This window comes from Crinia signifera, chromosome 11, assembly GCF_055691185.1.
Source record: "Crinia signifera chromosome 11, ASM5569118v1, whole genome shotgun sequence".
NCBI lineage: Eukaryota > Metazoa > Chordata > Amphibia > Anura > Myobatrachidae > Crinia > Crinia signifera.
This window is the reverse complement of record NC_139227.1, coordinates 6,296,719-6,320,465: the sequence shown is the minus strand read 5'-3', so window position 1 is coordinate 6,320,465 and position 23,747 is coordinate 6,296,719. Positions and strand designations below refer to the sequence as shown.

Here is a 23,747-nt window from a genome sequence, read left to right as displayed (position 1 = left end):
ATAGATATTATCTGATTGGTTACCTTTAGCAACATTCCATGTGAAATAAAACTCCCACCTTAGTACATATCCCCCATTGACTTAATAATATGCATCCTTTGACTCATATGGTTTAGGAACGTTGACCGAATAAACCATTTTGAGACAAATTCCACTTCCATCCATTACCTCTGTGATTTACACTGGGTGCACCAAAGCCATTTTATGTCACAGATCTGCGTGCACTAATGTCCCACGTACTATACCGGTTACATAGCGCAGGTCTCCCACCCTGCTTAATTCAATGTATTGGCCAATCACAGGCGCGTGTAAGGAAGGGGTTATTCCAGACAAAGAAACAAAAATAAAACTCCCAGCTCGGTGCAATAGGTCAGCGAATGAGACGGGCGTCCTACTGTATATGATAATAAAATGCAGAGGATTGCAACACACACTCAAAGGTACAGCTACACTACATCATTTTGGGTCATATACTCATGTTTCTAAATTGAGAACTTACTCGCCTAGAGGAACCCCAAGATCTCCCAATATTGCTATACAAGGATCAGCATTTCCACCAACAACTGATTCCATACTGCAAAAAGGGATACCGGATGACTGCCGACAATCAGGATCCCGACAGTCAGTATACCAACATAGGAATCCCGACTGCCGGTGCTCCGACAGGGGGGATTCCGACTGACAGGAGCTATTCTCCCTTGTGGGGGTCCACAACCCCCATAGAGGGAGAATAGAACCTGTGGCGAGCAAAGCAAGACACGGAGCCTGCAAGGGGTTTCTTTGCAATCTTCCCCTTGTCGGGGCACTGGCAGTCGGGATTCCGATGTCGGTAAACGGACCGTCGGGATCCCGATTGTCGGGCAGTCATACCACACCCGCATAAAGACACCCAATACAATTCGTATATCCCTACAGTCTTGGGACTGCATTGCAGAGACTACAAAAAAACAAACAATCAGACACTGCCATAAAGTCTCTTCTCTCTGGTGGCTAATAACGAGAAACACGTCTAGCATTATAAAGTTTTCCTTTTATATCGTTTGGTTTATTGCTGTTTTTTTAGCCTACTTTGAGATTGGTTTTAAGGACATAGCAGTGGTGCAGTGTCGCATAAGCCTGAGCATTAAACATGTTTAACATCATTTTCTCTTAGGATGACAACCGCAGGAGAACTTGGAGTTATGTATTCAATTTGGATAAAAAAAAGGAAAGTAAAAACTTGAACAAAACTGATGAGCTTCTTTAGGGTAACAGGACTTGGAAGAGAGAGGGAAATGGCACAGAGATCACTTGTCCTAATGTTTTAGGAATTAGGCAAACATATTCTGTTATGCTGCTTCTTAAACCAAAGGCGCCTTGCATAGCCTGCGGTTAGAGAGGATGAAAGACTTTGTGGGATGAGCATGGGAATGGCCTTAATTTAGAGTCCCAACTATGTGGAGTGAAGAAAAAAAATTGGCACACTTTGCTCTATTTGTGGGACTGCAGTAGGAAATTAGATGTATAATACACAGGAATCCAAATTCCAGTCACTGACATGACCACAGACCCATAAACTATGCACCAAGATCTTCAATCGCCACCCAGCTCTGACCAAAAACTAGTGCTGAAATGGTTGGTTACTAGAGGAAAAAAACAAGGATCTGTCCATTTCAATGTTAAAGGTGAACCGCTGTCAAAATATATGTTTAGATAGGTTGTGTAAAAATAAATACCACCTTGGCATTTGCTACAACTTCTCCAGAGGAAGTTTACTTTATGAAGAATTTCTCCTTAATCACCATTCTAAGGCTGCAGACCAGATTTAAACATTATCCCCCCCCCCCCCCCCCACAAAAAAAATAGCAAAAAATTAAATTTTACTTTATATTTAATACATATATTTTTTATTGTGAAGGATGCATATTCATACCTCCTAACTTCTTTGCAGACTGAGGCGGGAAAGAGGGATGCGCGCTGTGAGGCCACGCCCCTGTTTTGACGCTATGGGGGCATGACCCAGAGGCTCTGTGAGCATCTAGCCATGCCCCCAGCACCATGGCTGTGGGAATAGACTCAGCAGCCGACTGGGGGGACTCCCAACAGCCCTCCCACTCACCGCGGGACACTGCCGGCCGCGGGAGGACCGCAGGAATGTCCCCAAAAACCGGGACATTGCCGAGGTAATCGGGATTGTTGGGAGGTATGCATATTGCTACACAGTATATCCTGTATATTGTCTTGATGTTTCCAGTATACTGTAGCATATATATATATATATATATATAAATAAATGTAACCCCCCCCCCCCCCCCCTCCCCGCCTTATATTAGTTCTTGCTGGATGAAGTAATACTCTCCTGCCAGAAGCATGCGTTGATTAGAAATGTGTGTCTGACAATCCCTAGTGCTGATGAATCAGCAAGGGTCCTATCAATGAATTTCAATACATGACCTTTGTTGGGCACAAAAAAAATGAAATAATTAACAATAGTCTCTTGTCGTTTGCTGCCTGTAGATTTTAGATTCCTTTATAGTTTCTTTGTTTTGTAATTGTCGTAAACCCAGACAGGCACTGGTACTTTAGCGTTAACAAATATTGTCCCGCTTAGAACTGCGAGAGCTTGTATCTTCTCTTTAGGTAGTGGAGAATTCCCCCCAGGGTATCCTGGCAGGAGTCCATTTCATATTCCTTCCATTGAGCAGTAGGTTAATTAAAGGGTATTTTTATCTACTCCTCAGTGTCTGAGCAGAAATGACTCACAAAGTACATGCTTTACAATGCACCATTTGCCTCTGACAACTAGGATTAATGAAAAAAAAAAAAAAAAGCCATAAGTACAAGGCCCAGCTGAGCACGAGGAATACCCAAAGCTTGACTAGAGGTTTGGAAATCCCCTCTTCCTTTTACCTAATCGAAAACCCGCCTGTAATAAGAAGGAAATTAATTCAGATTGGGCTCAGCTCAAGCAGAAAATGCAATTTTCAAAATGATTTACAACACAAAAGAGATATGGCACCTAATAGAGAATAATGATTTAATAAGATTTGCTGTACTTTCTGGTTAGACGCCTGAGTCTTAATAGAGTGAGTTAGCCAACTATTTAACGCTATAATTACCATAAGGCTTCCAGCAGAAGGTTGGTATATTAAAACGACATCAACTTGCTTACTTTATTTGCATTATTGTTACTTTTAAATCAGGAAGTTCAAAAACGTATACAAACGTGTATAGCATAACAATGTAATTCTGTCCCCCAGTAGCATAGATCTGTTGAGTGAAGATCCATAAGTGGCAATGATGAAGAATCGCCATTTTCTTGCCACGACAGTAAACGTGTGCTCAACTTTGCAGGCAAATGTAAGTTGATATTAAATGTTCTATATGATTAAGACATCAATATACTGTAAATAAAAAGTAGGCCCCCCCGCACATAAATGAAAAAGATAAGCAATTTAGGACTAGTATCCCAATGATAATAATAGCAATGGATTTATATGATTTATTATTTATTTATTAACAGTTTCTTATATAGCGCACACATATTCCGCAGCACTTTACAGAGAATATTTGAAGATTCAGTCCCTGCCCCAGTTGAGCTTAAAATCTAGATTTCCTACCACATGTACATGCACACACAGACATTCTAGGGTTCATTTTGTTAGACGCCAATTAGCCTACCAGTATATTTTTGGATTGTGGGAGGAAACCGGAGTACCCGGAGGACACCCACTCAAGTACGGGGAGAATATACAAACTCCAGACAGTTAGAGCCATGGTGGGGATAGAACCCATGACCTCAGTGCTGTGAGGCAGTAATGCTAACCACTACACCATCTGTACTGCCCTGTATATATAACACATGGTGGGGATAGAACCCATGACCTCAGCGCTGTGAGGCAGTAATGTAACCATTACACCGTCCGTACTGCCCCGTATATATAACACATGGTGGGGGTAGAACCCATGACCTCAGTGCTGTGAGGCAGTAATGCTATAACCATTACACCATCCGTACTGCCCCGTATATATAACACATGGTGGGGATAGAACCCATGACCTCAGCGCTGTGAGGCAGTAATGTAACCATTACACCGTCCGTACTGCCCCGTATATATAACACATGGTGGGGATAGAACCCATGACCTCAGCGCTGTGAGGCTGTAATGCTAACCATTACACCATCCATACTGCCCCGTATATATAACACATGGTGGGGGTAGAACCCATGACCTCAGTGCTGTGAGGCAGTAATGCTATAACCATTACACCATCCGTACTGCCCCGTATATATAACACATGGTGGTAATAGAGCCCATGACCTCAGTGCTGTGAGGCAGTAATATAACCAGTACACCGTCCATACTGCCCCGTATATATAACACATGGTGGGGATAGAACCCATGACCTCAGCACTGTGAGGCAGTAATGTAACCATTACACCATCCGTACTGCCCCGTATATATAACACATGGTGGTAATAGAGCCCATGACCTCAGTGCTGTGAGACAGTAATGCTAACCATTACACCATCCGTACTGCCCTCTATATATATAACACATGGTGGGGATAGAACCCATGACCTCAGTGCTGTGAGGCAGTAATGCTAACCATTACACCGTCCATACTGCCCTGTATATATAACACATGGTGGGGATAGAACCCATGACCTCAGTGCTGTGAGGCAGTAATGCTAACCATTACACCGTCCGTACTGCCCTGTATATATAACACATGGTGGGGATAGAACCCATGACCTCAGTGCTGTGAGGCAGTAATGCTATAACCATTACACCATCCGTACTGCTCCGTATATATAACACATGGTGGGGATAGAACCCATGACCTCAGTGCTGTGAGGCAGTAATACTAACCATTACACCGTCTGTACTGCCCTGTATATATAACACATGGTGGGGATAGAACCCATGACCTCAGTGCTGTGAGGCAGTAATGCTAACCATTACACCGTCCGTACTGCACCGTATATATAACACATGGTGGGGATAGAACCCATGACCTCAGTGCTGTGAGGCAGTAATGCTAACCATTACACCGTCCGTACTGCCCTGTATATATAACACATGGTGGGGATAGAACCCATGACCTCAGTGCTGTGAGGCAGTAATGCTAACCATTACACTATCTGCACTGACCAAATATTACATGGTGAACTACATTTAAAAATGATCCCCACCAACTGCTCTAATCAATAACTGTCTGACGTTTCTGAAATCTCTTAAATTGTAAGCTCCTTTGAACAAGGCATGTTTATTTGTTTTGGTCATTATTTCTTCAATGTACATTACTGTATAATATGCTGATACCTTATAGCAAAACTTGCCCAGTTGGTATCCTCACAGTACTGGGGCTGAATTTTAATTTTGCTTTAACATGCAATACCTTCTTTTCATACCTGCTGTATAGTTTTTCCGAATTTTCCTTTAAGAGATCACGCTCCTTCTCCAGGTCACTGATTCGATCAAGTAACTAGGAGAAGAGAAAAATTAACCCATACATAGAGCACTGGGAAAAAAAATAAAGAAGAAAAAACAGAAGCTGGGTATAAAAATGAAACTATAAATCTATATAAAAGCTGAATCCTAACCGCATGAAAAATGGGGCGGAACACAATGGGTTATATTCAATGCCCTGATGGCGAGCCATCGACGGCCAGAAGCGCCAATAGCTTGCCATCAGTGTATTCAACTCCCCCCCCTTCACTCGCTGTTTCCACCTCGCTTGTTCCCTGAGGGGAAGTGGAAACGGCGAAACTGGCCATTAAAATGGCAGGGCTCGCCACAAAATGCGGTGGACTCGCTGCATTTGCGACAAACCTCGACATTGAAGGGGATCATCACCGTCCTCTCGTGGATTTGGGTTTGACGGTGAGGATGGCTTGTTTTCATTGAAGAAAAGAAATCCTCACTGTACGAACCCCCTCGCATTGAATACCAACCAATGAGGTTGTGTTCAGATGGGACTATGGTACCTGCAGGTGCCTTCCATTAACATTGTACATGTAACATGTAATGTCGGTACGCATGGGTGGTAGGTGCACTTATAAGTAGAGGCTGCAGAAAGGAGTGTAATCCTTTTAGTATTAGCAACACTACAGCCAATTCCAGTGTTTACTGAATATAAAGAACACGGCAACATTTATAAAGCATCTATGCGATTCAATATCTCACGCTGGTATCTATTCATATAGCAACAGTAATACCTTGTATTTTAAATCTATATTTTTATGCCATAAGCAGAGTAGAATGGCTGCAGTATGTAGTTCTATTCTTTTAAACACATCTGTATACCTTATAATAAAAGGGGCGGACTAGAAGGGCCAAGTGGTTCTTATTTTCCACCGAATTCTATGTTTCTATGATTTATTTGAGAAAATAGCTCCAACATTCCACTCTGCTTATGACATTGAAATATAGATTTAAAATACAAGGTGTTACAATCATGGATGAAATGATCCACGAATACAGTGTATATAGAAGTAGCCCATACATCAAAGTGAATTTATAAACACACACGGTAAGCCTCCAATATTAACAAGTTCAAAATCTAAAAATATGAATAAAATTTGAATAAAATAACTTAAAAAAACAACCAAATACCCTCTAATGACAGCGCTGACAGGAGATGTGAATGTGCGAACCTCTGCCACAGTTGACTCAACTCATCTGTTTTAATGCAAAATTTCAATTACAAGCTCTTTAAAACATGCCAAAGAGAACCACTGGCAGAGAGGAAAAAAAGCTGAGCTGTAGACAGAACAAAGATGTCTTCTTTTATACGATTTCATTTCAGTGAACTGTGACATGCACTGAAATGCAAAGTGGCTGAATTATTAAATGGATATGGCATGCATAATCCCAATTTCCCTGTCTAGTTCGAGAAATGTGCTGTAACTAAACCTCGCTAAGTGAAAAAAAAAAATCAGCATTAAAAGACAGAGAAAGGATAGAACAAAATGTATAATATGGGACAGAATTAGGTCACATTATGCCATCATCAAATTTGACAATTGAACCCATTTAAAGGCTTATTTCATAGTATAGTGTAATTAATACCAATGCTATAATCTATATTAAGTATAAATATGTCCCTGAGTTATTCAACTTTAACTCAAACTATCAAAGCTGCCATTTGCGTAGTTGTAAGGATTGCAACCCTATTTACTCCATGTTGTTACTATTATGTATTTACAGCACGTGGCATAATAGGAAACTGGTACTACAGTAATAGCGCAAAATACAAAGAGCAAAACGGATGATTTGGCAACACTCTAGTGTATGTCGCTAAATAGAAGTTGGACGCAAGAAAAGTTCGTTACCAACCTCTTCCACCCTCCGCTGGGAGAAAGTGCTCAACTGTAGCTGTTTTTCCAGATGGAGGCTTTTCCTGCGCTCTTCCTTCAGCAGGCTGTTAACTTGATCAACTTCCTGCAAGAAAGCATCTTGGCTCGCTTTCATTGTCTGTAGATTCTTCAGGGTGGTAATAAAATAAAAAATGTATATAATAAAAAAAAGAGGTGGGATATACACAGATAAAGCTAGATATGTTACATTAGAGCAAGTTTTACTTTGTTAAAAATTATTTGCAATTAATCTGCCATCAAAGTTAGAATTATGCAATGCTCCACAAATCCTTTATTAGTTATTTGCCAGCTTCTCTCGGTCTCCTCCACTTCTACTGACATTTAGGGAAGAAGTAATTCAATGTTACACCACCACCTAATAAAGGTTTTATCCAAAGATTCCTCTCACAACCATGTCTGGTCCTGCCACTCAAACTTGCCAGTCCCAATGCTGGAATCCAGAATGCCCTCAGAACATTGGCGCTGGAACCTGGACATGGATGAGGATGCTGAAGCAGGAGTCTTGGAGGATAGTATGCTGGGATGGTTAGGGTCCAGCCCGGGGGGAAGGGGGGGTGGGGGAGAGTTGAGCTTAGGCACTAGGGGGGGGGGGGCCTAAGGGTTATGCTGTGGGAAGGGATAGGTTTATGCACCTAGAAGGGGGCTAGGGGGTTAATTTTAGGTGGCATGGTATGGGGGTTAGGTTTATACACTAGTGGGGAGGTTAGAGTGTGTATATGTGTGTGTGGGCTGGTTAGGGTTAGGCTGCAATCACTGATGGTTAGGGTTAGTCTGTGGGATGGACGGGTTAGGTTTAGGTGGCAGGGTATGGGGGTTACCTATAGGCACTAGCGAGGAGGTTAGGGTCAGGCTGTTTGCATGTGGGGGTGGTTAGGGTTAGGCTGCAAGCACTGATGGTTAGGGTTAGTCTGTGGGATGGCGGGGTTTGGTTTAGGTGACATATTACGGGGGTTTTTACTCTTGGGGTGAGGTTAGGGTCAGGCTGTTTGTGTGTGTGTGTGTGGGGGGGTGGTGGCTAGGGTTAGTCTGTGTGATGGAGGGGTTAGGTTTAGGTGGCATATTATGGGGGTTTATGCACTAGCAGGGAGGTTAGGGTCAGGCTGTGTGTGTGTGTGCGTATATGTGGGTATTGGGGGAGGTGGTTAGGGTTAGGCTGCAAGCAGGGAGGGTTAGTGATGTAGGGGCAGAGGGTTAAGTCACTTATGAAGCCCCTGACAGGATTCTCAGTATCGGGATTCCAGGGTCAGTCTTTAGACCACCAACAGCCCCCCTGTTGGGATATTGTATCAGTATCCCCCTTGAGGCTTTACACAATTACATTGGACAGATTATTGTGCAACAGTAAAAAATAAATGTATTTAAAAAGTAAAAAAGGTAAAACATATGCTTAAATGCTGTAACAAATTCAATAAATTGTTGATCATTGAAAATATGGAAATCCTACATTTTTAAGTATTTAACAAAATACCTCTTGGAGCATGTGAAACTTGCCCTCCATCTCCGTAAAAGCTCGATTTTTTTCCGCCAGTTGTTTCTGAAGCTTAATCATTACAACATTCTCTTTGATTGTTGTTCTAAGATAGAAGAGATTTCATATAGTTATACGATGCACCACATAAAAAGAGATAACCAGACGTGAAATGACAGTCACTGGAGCAATAATTATATCAGAAAGGTAGCACTTATTTCATCAAGGTAATGAGGTCTCATTTGCTAATGTCATGTATACTATAATTCCTCATTTTAAAGGTTGCCAGATGCATGTAGAGTGATCTGTGATTACTATAATTATTACCCTGCTGTACCAGTGATACAAGCAAGTTACCAAAACACACATATCTCCATCTGAGAACGGCAATGCAAAATGATGGGAAAACACTAAGTGCCATGAGAATGATGTAACCACCTGTAGATTTATTTTTAAAAAACTTCCTCATCCATATTTAGTGTTCTATTTATTCCTTGGAAATAAGCCAAATGTTCAGCATAAATGTCAGAGTAAGGCGTTATTACGGTTTCATACAATTTTAGCAAGCGGCTAACCCAAGGGTTTACAGAGATGACAGATTAGTGGGAAACCCGTGTTCTAGGGCCAGATGTATCAAACTTTAAAAAGTGATAAAATAGACAATGATAACAGCCAGCCAATCAGCTCCTGCCTGCCATGTCACAGACTGTGTTTGAAACATGTCAGGTCGGAGTTGATTGGCTGGTGGTTTATCACTCTGCATTTTATCACTTTTTGAAGCTTGATACATCTGGCCCCTAGTGAGAGCTTTCAGGTAGGAACAAAGAGTTGTAAAGTGAAGGCCCCCATACATTAGGCCGACGTGTTCTAACGACAAGTCGGTCCTAATTTCCCCTGAGCTCCTACGTCAGCTTCCTGGGAGAGCTCACTAACAATTTGACACTTGATGTGCCTGTTCGGCGTCGCGGTCCAGGCTGCACTGAGGGTGTGGGTGCAGCGTTGTGGTGGGGTGGGCCATCCGATGTGCGGGAAGTGCTGTGCGGACATTGCGGACAGCAGTGGCAGAATTTTAGAAACATTTTTAAAAGATAGGCCAGCCGCTGGGGCCACGAGGCTGCCACACTCTCAGGCAATCAGCGGCCGGCCAGTCTTCTGAAAGTATTTTTTCAAATTCTGCTGCCGCCCGGCACTGCCTACCAGGTACCTGCCCATCGCCTAGACACTTACCTGCACCCGCCCCACTAAGCCCAGCTGCACGTGCTGCCGCCCAGACCTAAACATATAAGTGTGTGCCAGGGGTATGACACCGCTGGCACACACCTACAGAATCAGACCAGATATGTTGCGGGTGCTTTTTAGCCGCTGATGGGTCCGCACGGAACTGCGCATCGGGTCAGATGTCAGACACATGCGATTTAGGTCGATTTCACCCGATTTTTCAGGGGGCCTTAAGAGGTGGGCTTTTGGAATGAAGTATACATGGAAAAAGGGATGGAGACGCAGATCCATTAAGCAAGTTTTTTTTTTTCCAGAGCTTCAGCATTTGAACAATGGCCCTTATTCAGACCTGATCACAGGACAAATTTGTTCTCAAAATGGGCAAAACCATGTGCACTGCAGGTGGGGCAGATGTAACCTGTACAGAGAGTTAGATTTGGGTGGGGTGTGTTCAAACTGAAATCTAAATTGCAGTGTTAACTTTATATTGTTAGCAGTACAAACAGAGTGATCTGGAAGTCGGTTCTTTTTTTGGTCTCCGATAACCGAATATCTCCAGTCCCCTTCCCAATTCGCACCTGACTATTCCTTACAGACTGCATTTCAAATGCCAAATTATAGACTGGTGTCAAACAAATCCTGAGTATAGTATTGCAGGAGACTGTGTGGGCTATACAAGAATAACACAACATGTAAATGTACTTTCCCTGAATGATCCTGTAAACACCATAGACAAAGGAAATGTAAACACTTCAGAGCACAAGATGCTGTAATGTGGTTACCCACCGAGGGTTCGTTGTTCTTCGGGTTTATTTGCTGTTTATAGTGGAGATCACAGCCGTACAGTAAAAAGGGAACGTTAATTGGCAGAATCACAAGCGGAGGCTCATATTTAGGCAAAATGTCACAAAGCGTATTGAAGTTTTTCTATAAATTCTTCTACTTTAGCTTCAGATCTAACAAATTAAAAATGGCCACCTTCACTGGGATATTACAAGCATAGAAAAGCTAAAACAGCTCCCAGATGCTGCCTATCATAACATTCACACATCAGGCAAAACACTTCACACACCACAATTCAACACCCTACTTCTCTTACCAAGATAAAAGCAGTGGCGTCTGAGGACCATATGAACCCACTGCTCACGTCACAAGCTGCTAGTCTATGTTATGGCGGGCTGCTCAGTCTCTAAGAAATAGTATAGAACTAAAAAACCATAAGGTAACTTTGGGGAATCCTGAAAATTGCCACTTAGAAGCTCCAAATTTATTAACAGGGAATCGCGTAATCTTCATCAACACAATGAACAGCTTTCCTCACAGAGAAGAGCGAACCCTCCACCTCCATATTAGTAAACCTCCAATTGTCCCTTAGCCTATATTTAAACGGACAGGCCATGCACTATACACTATTAACTTCCTTCTGCAAAAAAAAGGACAGTAGAGATGTGATGAGAGTTACATGTTGCTGTACAAACAACGTCGGAATTTAATCCACCTACTATCAGGCCATCACTTCTCCATTCATACACTACACGATACATGGAAAGGAGTATGGCTGCCGGTCACACACCCACCGGCTCTATGGAGGGAAAGGAGTATGGCTGCCGGTCACACACCCACCGGCTCTATGGAGGGAAAGGAGTATGGCTGCCGGTCACACACCCGCCGACTCTATGGAGGGAAAGGAGTATGGTTGCCAGTCACACCCACCGGCTCTATGGAGGGAAAGAAGTATGGCTGCCGGTCACACACCCACCGGCTCTATGGAGGGAAAGGAGTATGGCTGCCAGTCACACACCCACCGGCTCTATGGAGGGAAAGAAGTATGGCTGCCGGTCACACACCCACCGGCTCTATGGAGGGAAAGGAGTATGGCTGCCAGTCACACACCCACCGGCTCTATGGAGGGAAAGAAGTATGGCTGCCGGTCACACACCCACCGGCTCTATGGAGGGAAAGGAGTATGGCTGCCGGTCACACACCCACCGGCTCTATGGTGGGAAAGGAGTACGGCTGCCGGTCACACACCCACCGGCTCTATGGAGGGAAAGGAGTATGGCTGCCGGTCACACACCCACCGGCTCTATGGAGGGAAAGGAGTATGGCTGCCGGTCACACGCCCACCGGCTCTATGGAGGGAAAGGAGTATGGCTGCCGGTCACACACACGCCGACTCTATGGAGGGAAAGGAGTATGGCTGCCGGTCACACACCCACCGGCTCTATGGAGGGAAAGGAGTATGGCTGCCAGTCACACACCCACCGGCTCTATGGAGGGAAAGAAGTATGGCTGCCGGTCACACACCCACCGGCTCTATGGAGGGAAAGGAGTATGGCTGCCGGTCACACACCCACCGGCTCTATGGTGGGAAAGGAGTACGGCTGCCGGTCACACACCCACCGGCTCTATGGAGGGAAAGGAGTATGGCTGCCGGTCACACACCCACCAGCTCTATGGAGGGAAAGGAGTATGGCTGCCGGTCACACACACGCCGACTCTATGGAGGGAAAGGAGTATGGCTGCCGGTCACACACCCACCGGCTCTATGGAGGGAAAGGAGTACGGCTGCTGGTCACACACCCACCGGCTCTATGGAGGGAAAGGAGTATGGCTGCCAGTCACACCCACCGACTCTATGGAGGGAAAGGAGTATGGCTGCCAGTCACACACCCGCCGACTCTATGGAGGGAAAGGAGTATGGCTGCCGTCACACACCCACCGACTCTATGGAGGGAAAGGAGTATGGCTGCCGGTCACACACCCACCGACTCTATGGAGGGAAAGGAGTATAGCTGCCATTCACACACCCACAGGCTCTATGGAGGGAAAGGAGTATGGCTGCCGGTCACACACCCGCCGACTCTATGGAGGGAAAGGAGTATGGCTGCCGGTCACACACCCACCGGCTCTATGGAGGGAAAGGAGTATGGCTGCCGATCACACACCCGCCGACTCTATGGAGGGAAAGGAGTATGGTTGCCAGTCACACACCCGCCGGCTCTATGGAGGGAAAGGAGTATGGCTGCCAGTCATACCCACCGGCTTTATGGAGGGAAAGGAGTATGGCTGCCGGTCACACACCCACCGGCTCTATGGAGGGAAAGGAGTATGGCTGCCAGTCACACACCCGCCGACTCTATGGAGGGAAAGGAGTATGGCTGCCAGTCACACCCACCGGCTCTATGGAGGGAAAGGAGTATGGCTGCCGGTCACACACTCACCGACTCTATGGAGGGAAAGGAGTATGGCTGCCATTCACACACCCACCGGCTCTATGGAGGGAAAGGAATATGGTTACTGGTCACCCACCCACCGACTCTATGTAGGGAAAGGAGTATGGCTGCAAGTCACACACCCGCCGACTCTATGGAGGGGAAGGAGTATGGCTGCCATTCACACACCCACCGGCTCTATGGAGGGAAAGGAGTATGGCTGCTGGTCACACACCCACCGACTCTATGGAGGGAAAGGAGTATGGCTGCCATTCACACACCCACCGGCTCTATGGAGGGAAAGGAGTATGGCTGCCGGTCACACACCCACCGACTCTATGGAGGGAAAGGAGTATGGCTGCCATTCACACACCCACCGGCTCTATGGAGGGAAAGGAGTATGGCTGCTGGTCACACACCCACCGACTCTATGGAGGGAAAGGAGTATGGCTGCCGGTCACACACCCGCCGACTCTATGGAGGGAAAGGAGTATGGCTGCCATTCACACACCCACCGGCTCTATGGAGGGAAAGGAGTATGGCTGCTGGTCACACACCCACCGACTCTATGGAGGGAAAGGAGTATGGCTGCCATTCACGCACCCACCGGCTCTATGGAGGGAAAGGAGTATGGCTGCCGGTCACACACCCACCGACTCTATGGAGGGAAAGGAGTATGGCTGCCATTCACACACCCACCGGCTCTATGGAGGGAAAGGAGTATGGCTGCTGGTCACACACCCACCGACTCTATGGAGGGAAAGGAGTATGGCTGCCGGTCACACACCCGCCGACTCTATGGAGGGAAAGGAGTATGGCTGCCAGTCACACCCACCGGCTCTATGGAGGGAAAGGAGTATGGCTGCCGGTCACACACCCACCGGCTCTATGGAGGGAAAGGAGTATGGCTGCCAGTCACACCCACCGGCTCTATGGAGGGAAAGGAGTATAGCTGCCAGTCACACACCCACCGGCTCTATGGAGGGAAAGGAGTATGGCTGCCAGTCACACACCCGCCGACTCTATGGAGGGAAAGGAGTATGGCTGCCAGTCACACACCCGCCGACTCTATGGAGGGAAAGGAGTATGGCTGCCAGTCACACATCTGCCGACTCTATGGAGGGAAAGGAGTATGGTTGCCGGTCACACACCCGCCGACTCTATGGAGGGAAAGGAGTATGGCTGCCGGTCACACACCCACCGACTCTATGGAGGGAAAGGAGTATGGTTGCCAGTCACACAACCGCCGACTCTATGGAGGGAAAGGAGTATGGCTGCCGGTCACACACCCACCGACTCTATGGAGGGAAAGGAGTATGGCTGCCGGTCACACACCCACCGACTCTATGGAGGTAAAGGAGTATGGCTGCCGGTCACACACCCACCGACTCTATGGAGGGAAAGGAGTATGGTTGGTCACACAAGAGATGGCAGAGGGAGTAAAGGAGACAGCAGAAATGTACAGAGCAGACAGCTCTCCTAAATATATATTGTGCCATATAACTGGGATCGTCATTGTAGTCATATTATACTGCAACCTGAAGAAATAAACCAAGGCAAAAATGTGAGTTCTCGAGATTCTCCTTATAGCCATGATTTTCTTAAAACATTTATTTAATGTTAAAACTAATGATGTGGTTTTGTATTGTTTTATATGTATGGTTGTGCCTTGGGGCCAAGCTTCAAAAAGTGATGAAGTGGAGAGTGATTAACAACCAGCCAATTAGCTTCTAACTGACATTTTTCAAACCTACCCTTTAACATGTCAGGTAGGAGCTGATTTGCTGGCTATTTATCACTCTCCACTTTATTAGTTTTTGAAGATTGATACATCTGGCCCTTATTGTCTAACAATACAAATTACGCCTGGAAAACAACTCCTATGTGGCCTACACACATAGCGATTAAGGGGTATTTTCTAAGCGATCTCACTTGACTAAATACCCCTACATCGTGTGTACATAGTTACATAGTAGTTAAGGCTGAATAAAGACGTGCGTCCATCGATGTGAATCTTGGTTAGTGTATATGATCCATTTGCTACATCCCTTATTATGCATTGTGTATTCTGATTTAATGACAGATAATGATTGTTATTTGTACCCCTGGATGTTTTTTGCCCAATAGATGTTTGTCCAACCTTATATTAAATGTATTTATTGTGTCTGCCGACACCACCTCACCAGGAAGAGCGTTCCACAATTTGATACTCCAAGAAGGAGAGTCATAAGTATTTATCCTAGGCGCTGGTGAAGGGATTTGTCATTTTTGTTTGTACTTCCACAATTTGCTGCCCTGACTGTAAAAAATATTTTCCTTCTAAAGGGAACAAAATCTTCTTTCCTCTAATCTAAACTCTTGCCCACGTGTCCTAGAGTCCTTCCTCAAAGTTGCCTGACAGTTCCGTATATTGGCCCCTGATATATTCATACATGTTTATCATGTCTCCCCTTAAATGTCTCTTTTCTAGCGTAAATAATCCCAATTTGTTCAATCTGTCTTCATAGCTTAAATTCTCCAACACTTTTATTAGCTTTGTAAGTGCTGTGTACCGAGCGATCTAGCATCACTGAGAACACTCGTCGCTACGTGTGTAGGCCCCATTACTGTGTGACTTCCCATGCTGTGTTGTGTTCCACAGTAAGTCCAAGCAGAAGGGCGTAAAGTAGCCTCCACCACGATAATGACTTTCATATCTGCCAGATCACACACTACGTCTGACAAATCCATGAATGCTAATTTACTATCAAGAATTAAAATATTTATTAATTGGTCACTCAGTCATAAATTAAAAATAACGGCTTTGTGTTCTAAATGCAATCAGTGCTTTCTGAGCTAACAAAAATAGCAAACAAAACACACGGGTCCCCTAACGCTTTTTATTCCCTACATGACCTAACTTGAATGTGCGCTTGTCTGTGTGGGTGGCAACGCATCGTTAACATAAAGCAGGCAGAAGCCTCTGATGAGATTTCATGGATAATAAACGACATTTTAAGAAATCTTTGATAACCTTTCAATATAATACAGACTGTGTTTTTCTTGCACTCCTCGACACTTGTGCGCATATTGGAAACATTGTCACAAGCAGTCTTGAAACCAGAAAACCAACTACAAAGCTCAAACATCTGTAATCCAGCTGAAGACCTGAAATGCTTATTTTTATTCTTAGGGAAATCAAAGCTTGATGTGTTTTGGCATCCACTGCCTCATTGTCCTTACGATGAAGATAAACAAGCTCATATGACTGTTGATTACCAAAAAAATAATAATAATAAAAATATTTTTTTTTAAAGTGTCCGCATATTGAAATAACAGAACCACTGAACACAACGCACCCATAAATTACAGCTATTATGCGGGGAACCGGCATTATGAACCACTGTGCAATTTATAATGCAAAGATGTCTTCTGTGGGACCCTTATTATACACTGTGGCTGGTGGCTTCTCAAGCTCCTGGTGGTTTTTCCACATGGTAAAATAAAAACTCTGCCCAAATGTTAATTTAAAACATTCTGATACTATATGTAGTTTATCTTTTATTTTGCTTACTGCTATAGCTAAACTTTTGCAGCTCATATGGAAATAACAAAGCAAAAAAAATTTTCATAAAAGCTTGGAGAGAGATAAAATTGTAAGTTGCTAAAGTACCAGCCAATTAGGTTCTGCCTTACATTTTACAGGCTGTGTCTGAAAAATTACAGGTTGGTTGGTACATTGGGGGTGATTCGAGTTCATTCACAAAGCACATTTGGTTTGCTAATGGAAAAAAACATGTGCACTGCAGGTGGGGCAGCTGTACCATGTGCAGAAAGAGTTAGATTTGATTTGGGTTTGTACTTCAAAATGATATCTATGTTGCAGTGTAAAAGTAAAGCAGCCAGTATGTACCCTGCAGAGAAACAAAATAATTCACCCATATCGAACTCTCCCTGCACATGCTACATCTGCCCAGGGCCTTTGGGGGGCCTGGGGCACTTAAGACAGGGGGGCCCCCTCAAACTTGTCATTACTGGCTGCAAAAGCTTTAGATCAGATAGCGTGTCTGGAATCAAACATTAATGTGATAGCTATGTGTATTGTAGCCATTTTGAGCAATAGTGTTAGGACCTGCATAAAGGGGGGTCCCGTGAAGGGGCTGCAGGCTTAAATGCATTGATCAATTCATGAACTAAATCTCCACTATTTAATTTATTACTATCAGTTAATTTAGTGTGTGCAGAGTCCCTAAAATCTCTCTCTCTCTCATATATATATATATATATAATATATTCTAGAGGAATGGAAACGGGCGCTGATAGTGCATGTATCGTTTAAAACAGATTTTTATTTCTGAAACAAGAGGACAGGTAGAGGTATGAATGAACATACCAACGTTGGCGGTTCTCAATCACCACAGTCAGACAGCATGAATGACGGTGCAATGCACCTGACGGTGGAGCCGGTTACACTCCGTCCTCCAAAGCAGAGCTGTAGTGGGATTGATCTCGACGCTAGGCCACGCCCCTACCTGTTTCGTATAAACTTCGTCAAAAGGCTGGCCTAGCGTCGGTCAGTCACCTCCTTTTCCAGCAACGTGATTATTTCATTACATACATATGACACAAAAATAAAACATAAAACTGCACAATAATTTAAAAAGATATCATACACCATGATATGTATATCTAATAAGAACATATATAAAATATACTATGGTGGGTATTAAAATAATTGATCATTGCGAAGACAGTTATACAGAAAAGATATAACTTTCTTCTAGAAAATCTCCCACCTGTTGGATACAGGATAAAACTACGGTTTTAGGACACGGAGCCGCCGGGTCAAATTACCTGAGTGCTGCATTGTCCTTTAGAGAATTGGACTTATCTTCCATTGAACACTGATTTTATTTACAGGTTCTTTTGTTCAGCGCACTGTTATATTTCTTATATATATATATACGTACATACCACATGAACGCCTGTGGTTGTCCCTCCGTACCTTACTCTGTAGGACTGTAGGAGACCTCACAGGCTCAACACTGCCTGATACAAACCCTCCCATAACAAGGCTGCTATGTGATGGTGGTATGACATATTTGTTAACTACGCAGAATTGGCTGTATCTTCATTTGCAGTCAACTAGTTACATTGCATTCTGTGATGAGACCACACTGATGGTTATTGCCCTCAATGGGATTCAATTCACTCCGGTAGACCAGAATATATTGAAAATAACATTAGAACATATTCACATACTGCAGGGTAATTGGTAGCATTAATACTCCAGCAGCCTCTTGGAAACTGAACCCTAAAATAGCAATCTCAATAATCTGCAGCCTTACCACTAGCATAAGCTATAGTAGCCTGTGCCCCCAAAGTTTGGGATACTGGCTCCCACAAACTCTGTCCTGGTACGGTTTACTCTGGTGGCCCAACGATACCTAGACCAAATGGTTTCCTGCTGATACCTGGTACAAGGATCCACCCCTACTGCTCTTCATGGAGAAAACTGACCCCTCCTTTTATATCTGACTGGCAGATTCACTCTGGTGACAAAAAGTTTCTTATACCCCTTTTACAAAGAAAAGCAAGTTACCTGGAAAAAAAAAATTTCTGTGTGAAAGGGTCAACCCGGGTCGTAAATCCTGGTTCTCCAACCCCGGAATTTACCTGGGTTGAGGACCCCAGATTTTCGACATGGGTTAGACCTTTCACACAGAATAAATACCATTCAGCAAATTAACGGGTACCAGAAATTATTCAGCAAATTACCGGGTAGAATCCAGTAATTTGTTTTTCTGTGTGAAGGGGGACAAGAGGAACCGGCAAAGTGACCAAAGCCAGGATTTTCTGAAATTTCGGTCTGAAAGTGGTACAAAGGTGGTTGGGTCTGGATATATTCCACCGCTATTTCAGTCAGTATAGTGCTATGGAGGCCTGTGAGTTCTAACCTCATTACCTGCCAGACATGTTGATCTATATAAACAGCTTGGGCTGCCAGCTAGCTATCTTACCAGTCACTCACTGTTCTGATTACATTACCAGCAACACCTATCACACCTCAAACAATATACTACTAGCACATGTTACAAGAATGGTAATTTAGCTAGTACAGCTGCCTGACTCTCCCTCATGTCATACACTATAACTTCTGCTGCCCTGCTATATTCACACAATATGGCAATGGTCTTTATAGCTCAAATACCTACAATACATCAGGTAATAGCAAGGGCACAATACACTGAATACCATAAATAACAATGATACACTGATGCTCTGGTGTATACATTTAAGGATAACAAAAAGGAAATAATACAAGTAAGAAACAAGTCATGATTTAAAAGCTTCTAAGTCCAGGTACATCTAATTTAAGCCCCCCATACACCGGGCGATTCAGCTGCAATTTGGGCTCTTCTCCTGTGATTGTGGCTATCAATCACAGGAAAAGAGCCCAAATTACAAGTGAATGACAGCAGTCTGATGCAATGCGCTGCCTTGTGCACATTGCACCGGATCAACCGAGTCGCTATGGCAGGAGAAGCAGTCTGCAGGATTGCTTCCGGCTCAGAGAAGGCTTGGCAGGGATTGCATGCAATATATTGCATGGAAAAGAACCACATGCGGCTCAAGGGAACACGGAGTGAGACTTCTCCAAGGCTTTAGTCCCAGCATCCAAGCCCGAATAATAGTGGCTGACTGCACTGAAGTGTAACCGACATTTTTGCAAGAAAATACCTATACTTACTTTTGCCACTGGGGGGCAGGTATTCAATGTGTGCAAATATTTCCGCACATACCTATTTATTGCGCTGCCTTGTCACCCATGCAGATTCAGTGTTTTTAAAGTTGAGTCTACATTGTCGACCCATGCCTTTTACGACCGTCTGAAAATTTCTGACAGTTCTAAAGACTCAGTCGAATATAAATTCAACTTCGATGTGGGTAGATGTGATAATTTTGACAGGCGCCCAGAATTAAAATAAAATTAAATTTATTGATATATGAACACTCAATAAAAAAACAATAAATAAAGAACAATAAAATATATTGGTTAGTTGTATAAAAATAAATAAAATTCTTCTTTCTTGAAAGAACAGAAAAAAGGTGAATCCTTAACCCTAAGGGTATTTGGAGCCAGCAAGGAATGGAATATGGCAGGGATGCAGTCCGGAAGTGCACCCTGCTGTGGCCCCAAATACCTGGAATCCGTCAGTCCGTTAGTCACTTGTGCCGACGTGTTTCGAGCCTTATGGTGCTCTTCTTCCAAGGCAGTGTCTTGGGTGTAAAGCAGGGTGCACTTCCGGACTGCATCCCTGCCATATTCCATCCCTTGCTGGCTCCAAATACCCTTAGAGGTAAGGATTCACCTTTTTTCTGTTCTTTCAAGAAAGAAGAATTTTATTTATTTTTATACAACTAACCAATATATTTTATTGTTCTTTATTTATTGTTTTTTATTGAGTGTTCATATATCAATAAATTGAATTTTATTTTAATTCTGGGCGCCTGTCAAAATTATCACATCTACCCACATCCAAGTATTTATTCAAGGTATGAGGGAGACCAAAAAAGTGGTAATTAAGAAGGCTGCCTGAGAAGGAGCGCAGGACCTGAGACTCAAATACACTCTTCCCAGAATAAATTCAACTTCCTCTTGTCCAAAAATTCCAATATTTCCGACTGTTGGAAATATCGGCACACGTTGAATACCCCCCTTAATGTCTATGAACTATCTTTATACGTAGTTTAGCAGATCAAATGTTACTTTATGCAACCTACCTGATAAACAAGAGAGAGACCTGACCAATCTGAAATGCTTGCAACAAAACTATATACAAATAGCCGCTTTAGAGAAAAATCTTCTGAATATTCCTTTCTGAATGTGAATGTACTGCGCAACCGGCAACACATATAATTGCTTTACCAGTTTAGTAGGTCGTGGATCGACCACAAAAATGTTAATAATATAAACATAAGAAAATAAAACTGTTCAAGGAAATTAAGCTTTGGTTTGGCTTGGTGATGAGACTAGAGAAAGACTTAAAGATGACAAAAAGCTGACTGAGAAACTCAATTATGTTCAATTACACTGAAAATACTTTTTATTTTAAATTTAATACGTAGTGCAGGAGATCTATACCTCTACGTATGGCATGCACAATGTTGGAAAGTAAACTTTCTAAAAGGGCATGCAATTTTTGTATACAGTAACGTTAAAGAGGACATAGGTTTGCGTTTTTTTGCTAAATAAATAATAAAAAAACAAAATAACGCACATCTACAACTGACAGGCATATGAGAGACACACAAGGTCACAAGATGTGTAAAAATGTGTTTCTTTGGATTCTCTTTGTTAACCCACTGTAAAGTAAATTAGAGAGGTGTGTGACATTTTCATATCCAAGACTGTTTAGAATATTTTCCGGTACTTATGTATTAGCAGGGCGCCCAATTAGCATACAAACGGCACCGTAGGGAAATCGCATCGCATGCGATGCGATTTTCCTATGTCATTTATGCACTGCTCTCTCTCCTTGTGTGGTACGATGAGATTGCTTCGGATCAAACCGCACTTAAAATCGCATGCGATTTATAGGGTGAGATGCCGTTTAATGTACTATACACTAGTATGACATACAATGGGATTGTACTACCCACGCGTCCTCCCGACCCTTTCATACCCCCACTACCCACGTTGGCGTGGAGTTGATTTTATATAGTGTGGCGAGCACAGCGTAATCCACGTCCGCAAGCCACGCTTCGGGCTCGGTGGCTAGCTGTGCTCGCCACACTATTTAAAATCAACTCCACACAGACGTGGATAGTGGGAGTATGAAAATGTCGGGAGGACACATTCCGCTGCCGCTCGCCACGCTTCAAGGTGGCGTGGATAGTGGGGGGTGCCTAAATCCCATTGTATGTCATACAAGTGTATACTAAATTAAATGGCACCGCACCTTATAAAATTGCATGCGATCACATGCGATTTTATGTGCGGTGCGATCGCATGCAATGCGATGCGATCTCATCGCACCGCCCAAGGCCAGAGAGCAGTGAATAAATGACATAGGAAAATCGCATTGCATGCAAAAATCGCATCGCATGCAAAAATAGCATCGCATTCAAAAATCGCATGACCCACTAAGCTATTTGCTGCAAATCCATAAGTACCTATTTTCCCATAACTTTCATCATCTATACTTCTATTACATATCCATGCTTCCTTACATATGGTCTGCTTGGTGCCTTGGCATCCATACTTACCCTATTACTGCTGATGGCCCATTCTCAAAAAGCATATGGACAAACAAGTTCAAAATGATTAGAGCTGGGCAAGCTTAAAAAGGTAATATTCTATAAATGCCTTTACTAGCGATCTATAAAATATGTTTAAAGCAATTTTATGACTTGCACAGCACATGGATTAATATACTTTCCTCTCACCTATTATTTCCTTTTCTTGCAACTTTTCCCTTTTTTTTTTTTTTTTTTACATTTTCAAAAAAGTATTTTTATAAGCTTTCTATTTTAATATTAATTTTGGATCAAAGACTGAAAAGATACACATGCTACTTGTAACTTGGGATTCTTTACTAATGATGCATTATGTAGAACACATGCAAGAAACACAGCGCAGTGTTCCTGTAAAGGGTCACAAAACATGAAGAAAGAAAAAAGAAAAAGAAACTTGGTTCGACTTCAAAGCAACAAGAGCCTGGATAGTGAACTGGCATGTTGTTGCCAAATCTCACTGGCCAATTATACACTAAGCACGTGGGACACTCTGATCAAAAAATATTTTCTTCAGCAATAAAGTCGTTTATTTCCACTTTGACCTGTTCTACAAAATGAAACGGACTTTTTTTTCTCTTACTAACGGGTGATTGATTTCTAGCAAGAAAACTCATCTATATCCTGATTCGTCTGCCAATACACCTAAAGACATTAGATAATAAATGTAGGAACCATGTAAAAGGGTTAACACAGATCTTTTTACGGTCACATACTGAATTCTGAACATACTAAACAGCATTTAGCGATCCACACAGATCATACTTGCCTACTTTAGATTTCACCTCTCTGGAAGAAGCCCGGAGAGGCAACACGTCAGGCGGCGGGTGCAAGGCTGACATCACTTGGTTCCGCCCCCATGCCGGAAAACGCCGTGATTCGTGGGCTGCGGCGAGGGGGCGGGGCTTAAATGATGCGAAATACCGCAACCACATCATTTAAGCTCGCCCCCTCACCACGGACCCACGATTTACGGTAATTAAACCAGTGGGGGGAGCGGGGGCTATCACCAGAAAGCGGGAGACTTGCCCACCTTCCCGGGGGGCCGGGGGAAGGACCTGATTTTCGGGAGGCTCCCGGCCATTCCGGGAGGGTAGGCAAGCCTGACGCAGATAAAGGCATGGGGTGATCTAAACAGGTGTAGAAGTAATAGCAGTGTTTTCAGGATAGGTTTGATTTTGATGTTGTACAACTCTTATAGCGCGTC

General features: G+C 43.6%; 1 protein-coding gene across 1 annotated transcript in view; it reads right to left on the bottom strand.

Annotated features, from left to right (window-relative positions):
• Positions 1 to 23,747, bottom strand: part of RPGRIP1L (RPGRIP1 like) — a 115,671-nt gene that overhangs the window by 57,633 nt on the left and 34,291 nt on the right. The window contains exons 7-9 of the mRNA XM_083164966.1: positions 8,832 to 8,937; positions 7,323 to 7,469; positions 5,396 to 5,469 (exon numbers count right to left, since the gene is read on the bottom strand). Coding sequence (XP_083021092.1) covers positions 5,396 to 5,469; positions 7,323 to 7,469; positions 8,832 to 8,937 — 327 coding nt within the window. The remainder of the gene's footprint in view (positions 1 to 5,395; positions 5,470 to 7,322; positions 7,470 to 8,831; positions 8,938 to 23,747) is intronic.